This window comes from Triticum dicoccoides, chromosome 1A (assembly GCF_002162155.2).
Source record: "Triticum dicoccoides isolate Atlit2015 ecotype Zavitan chromosome 1A, WEW_v2.0, whole genome shotgun sequence".
NCBI classification, from domain to species: Eukaryota; Viridiplantae; Streptophyta; class Magnoliopsida; order Poales; family Poaceae; genus Triticum; species Triticum dicoccoides.
In genome coordinates this window covers 520,160,712-520,167,550 of record NC_041380.1, presented here as the reverse complement: position 1 = coordinate 520,167,550, position 6,839 = coordinate 520,160,712, and the positions used below count along the sequence as shown (strand labels likewise).

Here is a 6,839-nt window from a genome sequence, read left to right as displayed (position 1 = left end):
GATTATGACTTGTTGTGTCATCTTGCACAACATGATCATCGAGAGCGAGCAAGAAGACCCAGTGTTTGACACTGAACCATACTACATGCAGGGTCCTCTAGCCGAAGTTGATCACCAGCTACCGGCAACTTGGACTGCCTATCTCAGTATGCGTCAGGAGATCCGAGACCCACAGGTGCATCATCAACTGCAGAAAGATCTGATTGAGCACCTATGGAAGCTCAAGGGGGACGTCGTGTGATGAAATACGAGTTTTTATTTGTTGAACTATATAATTTGTATCGAACTATTTGTTGTTGTACTATTTTGTTGAAGTATTTGATTTTTCTGTGATGAAATATGTGATAAGAAATAATTGTGTTGATAATTGAACGCCGAGACACGGCGAAACCACGCCGAATATGGGCCTATTCTCGCCCATATGTGCCCTTTATTCGCCGAAATTGGGCTGCAAAGTGGGCCAATTTCGGCGCCTGGGGGCGAGCTGGGGGCGACGACTGGGCGCAAAACCGCCCCCAGCGCCGATTGTATTGCCGGCTTGCCCCAGGAGGCAATTTTTATGCGTCCTGGGGGGGCCAACGGCTGGAGATGCCCTAAGGGCAGGTCCGCCGCTGCGCTCCTTCCTCTCTCTCTCTCTCTCTCTCTCTGCTATCTCTATCGCCTCGACGACGGGCAGAAGGGACGGGATGTAAGGCATTCCCTTCCCTAGATCCAGACGGCACGGGACATCGGGTCATGATGCAGCGCATGGGATTAATGGCGAGCACAGGCGGCGATGCTTTTCTCCGACAGAGACAGGATCGGGAGCGAGGGGGCTTGGGGAGAGATGGGGGCGTGCGACGTGTGTGTGCGCGTGTGGCGACAGTTTTTTTGACGATGGGTGGTGGGAGCATGCGTTGGTTTTTGTCTTCGTGCGATGGAGGGGGATGACGAAGGGAGGTGGGGATCGAAGGAGGTCGAACCATCACGACGTTTGATCCCCTTTAATAGTATTTAATAGTAGAGACTATGGAATATTTGGACCCGGGGGGAGGGAGATGACTGAATGGGCCATGGCCCGTGGGTTTGGGTGCGCATACGAACACAGTGTTATTATCGGCCGCCGCGTCGCTGACCAACCCAGCACAAAGCGACGACCGGGTCGCACACGGCCACCAACCACCCAGCAGCTGCCAGATCGGAAACGCCAGCAGACAGCCGGCGCCAACCCAAAACAAAACAAAAAGCCCCAGCAGCAAACCCCACCAAATCCACGCCATTTCCATCCATCGGACTCCCCGAGGCCCGCCGCCTCGCCTCGCCGCACCACCGCCAACGCCGTCGCCGACGACCGCCGAGCCGAACCCAAGGATGGGGCGGAAGCGCGCGGTGCTGGTGGGCATCAACTACGCGGGCACCAAGGCGGAGCTCAAGGGCTGCCACAACGACGTGGCCCGCATGCGCCGCTGCCTCGTCGACCGCTTCGGCTTCGAAGACGCCGGCATCCGCGTCCTCTCCGACGCCGACCGGGCCGCGCCGCAGCAGCAGCCCACGGGCGCCAACATCCGCCGCGAGCTCGCGCGCCTCGTCGCCGACGCGCGCCCCGGGGACTCCCTCTTCTTCCACTACAGCGGCCACGGCACGCGCCTGCCGGCCGAGACCGGCCAGGACGACGACACCGGCTTCGACGAGTGCATCGTCCCCTCCGACATGAACCTCATCACAGGTGCGCAGCGCAGATCCGGAGACGCCATTTCCGTTTTCGTTTTGTCTCGTGCCATGTTGCTCCTGTACTTGTTCTGAATCGAACTACCGGTTAGTGAATCGAGTGTGGTTGGTGAGATCTGAGAGGGGCGTTATTTGATTCATTGTCACGTTTACGACTTAATTATCGGATTTAGCGCTGTGGTAATTTCTGCATTTCTGATTGGATTAGTTTTTAGGTGACTATGATTTCAGATAGTACATTGTGGTAACACTGATTGCAGACTTTTCACCACATAGCACAAATATTTCGATATACAATCAACTGTCTTAAACCATGCTATTTACGTAAGATTTTTTTCTGCCAAAATTCGTAATGTAAATACAATTTGGCCTCATTTATTTTGCTACCAAGGCCCCATTCTGAATGCTACCAAAATTTGCAAGTCACAGAAATTTGGTTTGTTTTGGCAGTAACAAGAGTTTGTTGCATCTGTTTTGTACCAATCCAAACATGCAAACGCCAAGCCAGCAGAAACATGTTGCTGTACCAGCAGGACCTAGGCTCCACACTCCTAACCTAAGTTGCATTACCAAATTTTGTCATGAAGCAGGTCAGAAAGTGCATTCCTTAAACCAGTTTAGTCCTAGACATGCAGAGGGTACCAAGTTAATTTAAACCTGTAGTGGAAAAGCATCAATCAAACTGTGTCAAAAGTGATCAGGGTCCATTTTTGAAACCAAAAAGAAGTTCACAGAAGATCTGAATGTCAGCAACCAGGTGATGTTTGAATCTGCCACTTGTTGGCTTGCCTGATTCATGTTTTTTCTTTTCCTGCAATAGAATGTTCTGAGCCTGCTTCAACTCATAGGCAGTTAAGCTGATGGGTGATGGCTATCTGCAGATAATATTCTAGTGCTTCGGTAATCCTCAGCTTTCAGATATTACCTACTACTCCCTCCGTTCCAAAATAGATGACTCAACTCTGTACTAAAGTTAGTACAAAATTGGGTCATATATTTTGGAACGGATGACTCAACTCTGTACTAAAGTTAGTACAAAGTTGGGTCATATATTTTGGAACGGAGGGAGTATATCGAGAAGGCAGCCAATACATAGAAGTAGAGCGGTCAATAACCAGTAACATCTTGCATCCCTTCCTGTCAATGGCATTCTAATTTTCTTCTTTGCACTGCAGACCAAGATTTCACAGAGCTCGTGCAGAAAGTCCCAGATGGCTGCCTGTTCACCATAGTCTCTGACTCTTGCCACAGCGGTGGCCTGCTTGACAAGGCCAAGGAGCAGATTGGCCACAGCACAAAGCAGAACAAGGCGCAGCAAGGCAAACGGGAAGAGCGGTCTGATTCCGGCTCGGGCGGCTTCCGGTCGTTCCTCAAACAGACCGTCCGGGACGCGTTCGAGTCCCAAGGAGTCCACTTCCCTCGCCGCGGCGGCCAGCAGAGCAGCTACGACGACGACGACGCTGAGGCCGAGGCGCCGAGCCTGGACTCAGGCACAGACGGGCACGTGAAGAACCGGTCGCTGCCCCTCTCGACATTCATCGAGATGCTCAAGGAGAAGACGGGGAAGGAGGACATCGAGGTGGGGTCGATCCGGATGACGCTGTTCAACGTCTTCGGCGAGGACGCGAGCCCCAAGATCAAGAAGTTCATGAAGGTGATGCTGGAGAAGCTGCAGCAGGGGCAGCACGGCGGCGTGGTGGGCCTGGTGGGCGCGCTGGCACAGGAGCTGCTGAGGGCCAAGCTGCAGGGCAAGCAGGAGGAGCTGAAGCCGGCCATGGAGCAGGAGGTGCACGGCGTGGAGGAGGTGTACGCCGGGACGGCGGCGAGGGCGCCCCACAACGGCGTCCTCATCAGCGGGTGCCAGACCGACCAGACCTCGGCGGACGCGACGACCGCCAAGGGCCTGTCCTACGGCGCGCTCAGCAACGCCATCCAGGCCATCCTCGCGGAGAAGGACGGCAAGGTGAGCAACAAGGAGCTGGTGCTGAGGGCGCGCGGGCTGCTGTCCAAGCAGGGGTACAAGCAGCAGCCTGGGCTCTACTGCAGCGACAGGCACACCGAGGTGGCTTTCATATGCTGAGAGCGTGAAACATCATCCGTTGTCTTTGTCCGTCGATGAGAGAGAACGTTTTCTCCTCGTGTGTCAAAACTGTCTGCTATTGTCTGTGGACTGTGGTTTTGGAGACCCGGACGCCATGTGTTGCTAAGATTGGACTGTTTGATGTTTCATCTCAGAATAACAATCACATGCTCTCAGGTAATAATATACCTATAATATATTACTCCATGTTTCCCAAAAGCAGAAAAAATTGATAAAATTATGGGAGAACTGGTAAAGCCATCCCCACTATCTTTATACCATATACAAACCTGCCATTACATTATCTGTATGTATCATACTTCCACTCTGCTACCTTTTATGGTTAGTGGCAACTGATATGTATGTACTCATGGAGTATCTTACAAGTAGTGCCGCAAATATCATGGAGTAGCAGTGTGGAGTAGTATAATGAGATCATACATGGTGAAGGCAATGCAAACGGAAAAGCTAGCAGTGGCAGCGATGATCATCTCGAGCTCCACCAACCCACCAGCCCCGTACTAGTGCCTGCCAGATCGGACCGCTCTGCCAACACACAGCTCGCCACCCCACCAGCCTAGCCGCGTCCGGCAGCGCCCACCGGAGCGCGCCGGCTCAACGATGGGGCGGAAGCGCGCGGTGCTGGTGGGCATCAACTACCCGGGCACGGAGGGGGAGCTCAAGGGCTGCCTCAACGACGTGGCCCGCATGCGCCGCTGCCTCGTCGACCGCTTCGGCTTCGATGGCGCCGACATCCGCGTCCTCGCCGACGCCGACCCGGCCACGCCGCCGCCCACGGGCGCCAACATCCGGCTCGAGCTGGAGCGGCTCGTCGGCGGCGCGCGGCCCGGGGACTCCCTCTTCTTCCACTACAGCGGCCACGGCCTGCAGCTGCCCGCCGAGACCGGCGAGGACGACGACACCGGCTACGACGAGTGCATCGTGCCCTGCGACACCAACCTCATCAAAGGTACGTACATGTAGGATTGGACATTCGGATTGGTTCATCCATTGATTGTTGGCTGGGATGTTCGAGAGATTGTCAGAGCGGCAAGCTCCGTTGCTTGACTGACGGCTGAAGGAGCTCCTTTGCCGCAGACCAAGATTTCACGGAGCTGGTGCGGAAAGTGCCCGATGGCTGCCTCTTCACCATGGTATCCGATTCGTGCCACAGCGGCGGCCTCATCGACAAGACCAAGGAGCAGATCGGGAACAGCACCAAGCAGAGCAAGGCCCAGCAGCAGCGGCCTCCGTCCGCCGGCGCCAACCTGTGCGCCTCGCTCCTCGGGGCCGTCCGGGGCGCGCTCGAGTACGTTGGCATCCGCCTCGGCCGCCGCGCCAAACAGGCGGGCTCGCCGGCCGGCACCGCCACGACGAGCCGGTCGCTGCCCCTGTCGACGTACATCCGGATGCTCAAGGAGCAGACCGGCAAGGACGACGTCGGCGTGGGCTCCATCCGGACGACGCTGTTCCACCACTTCGGCGACGACGCCACGCCCAAGATCAAGAAGTTCGTCAAGGCCGTGGTGGGCGGCAACGGCAAGCTCCGGCATGGCGCTGATCAGGCCGCCACGGTCACGGAGCTGATCCCGAAGGCCAAGCCGGAGGGCGGGGGTCAGGCCGGCGCGCTCGGGCCAGCCATGGAGCAGGAGGTGTGGAGCGTCGAGGAGGTGTACGCGGGGGCCACGGCGAAGGTGCCGCCGCCACGCAACGGCGTCCTGATCAGCGGGTGCCAGACGGACGAGTCCTCGGCGGACCTGACCACGGCCAGCGGCGTGTCCTACGGCGCGCTCAGCAATGCCATCCAGGCCGTCCTCGCGGAGGAGAAGCGCGGGAAGAAGGTGACCAACAGGGAGCTCGTGCAGAGAGCGCGCGGGCTGCTGGCCAAGCAGGGCTACGTCCAGCAGCCTGGCCTCTACTGCAGTGATGAGCACGCTGATGCTGCCTTCATTTGCTGATTGGTGAAGCATCACATCGGTCGTGCTGTGCTGTGTGTCGACTAACCGTGTATTTGCGCATTTGCGCCGTGTGCTGATTGCTTTTTGTGCTGCGGCAATGGTTCAAATTTTGGTTTCCCTCATATTTGGGCACCTTTGACATGACATGGAATTTTCATACTTATGAAAATGGATTGGTCTTTTTTTTAAAAACAACGTAGACGGTCACATAGATGCACATATACTCACACAAATGAATGCACACACGTATACTCTGCCACTGCCTCTATGAACACTTTCGAGAGATTGAGACGTCGAATGTTGAGATTGACAAAGTTACCACCTCTTACTTACAAGCTATTCCGTCTTTATATAAGATACACAAGTGTGTTTGATCCCTGGTTGACCAGTACACATTCAACCATAGGTTGGTTCGCTACTTACAAAACTAGAGTTAATGGCGAGATTCCCCCCCCCCTCGTGCCGCCCCACCCGGGTGAATCGGGAGCGATCACCCCCTCCATCCTCGCCACCATAGGAGGCTGGCCCTGGGCAAGCCTGCGGCGCAGCCGGGGAATGTGGCGGCGGGGCCTGTGCTGCTCCTGCACGATGGCGGAGAGCCCTGGATCTGGGGTGGGGGCCTCCGACGTGCCCCTGTTCTACAGTGAGCGGCGGGGGTGGCATGGTGCTTAGCGTTCTGGTCGGGCGGCCAACGGACCACTGGTGGATTAGCGTCATGGCCTAGCTGCCTTGGAGCCATATCTGGTCGTTGCTCGTCCTCCCTGCTTGGTGTGCTTCCCTTCCCCTGGTTCTTGGCCTCGCTGGCTAGTTGGTTGGTCCTCAGGCTACGTGCGGAGCTGGTAGGGATTTGGATCGAGAGAAATCCCTGGTCGGCTCCGGTCGGCCATGACGGCGACAACGCCCGAGGGCGCTGGTTTTCTTCACGAAGACATCGGCCAGGTCTGCCCTACCTCTTCCCACCTCCCTCCCTCTCGGGTGAAAATCCTAACTACGATGGGCGGCGATGGTGCTCTCGGCACTGTGTCCTTCTTGAAGGCGCCACCTTGAGAGTTCCATGGTGGTGGGCAGCGGCAACAGCAGATGACGTGCCCTTC

General features: G+C 56.4%; 1 protein-coding gene across 1 annotated transcript; it reads left to right on the top strand.

Moving 5' to 3' along the window:
• Positions 1 to 1,182: 1,182 nt before the first annotated feature.
• On the top strand, positions 1,183 to 5,889 carry LOC119285217 (metacaspase-4-like). Its single transcript, XM_037564456.1, has 5 exons — positions 1,183 to 1,705; positions 2,883 to 3,769; positions 3,892 to 3,964; positions 4,886 to 4,941; positions 5,206 to 5,889. The coding sequence occupies exons 1-5, from the start codon at positions 1,351 to 1,353 to the stop codon at positions 5,743 to 5,745; spliced, it is 1,911 nt and encodes a 636-aa protein (XP_037420353.1). The 5' UTR covers positions 1,183 to 1,350; the 3' UTR covers positions 5,746 to 5,889.
• The last annotated feature ends 950 nt before the right edge of the window (positions 5,890 to 6,839 follow it).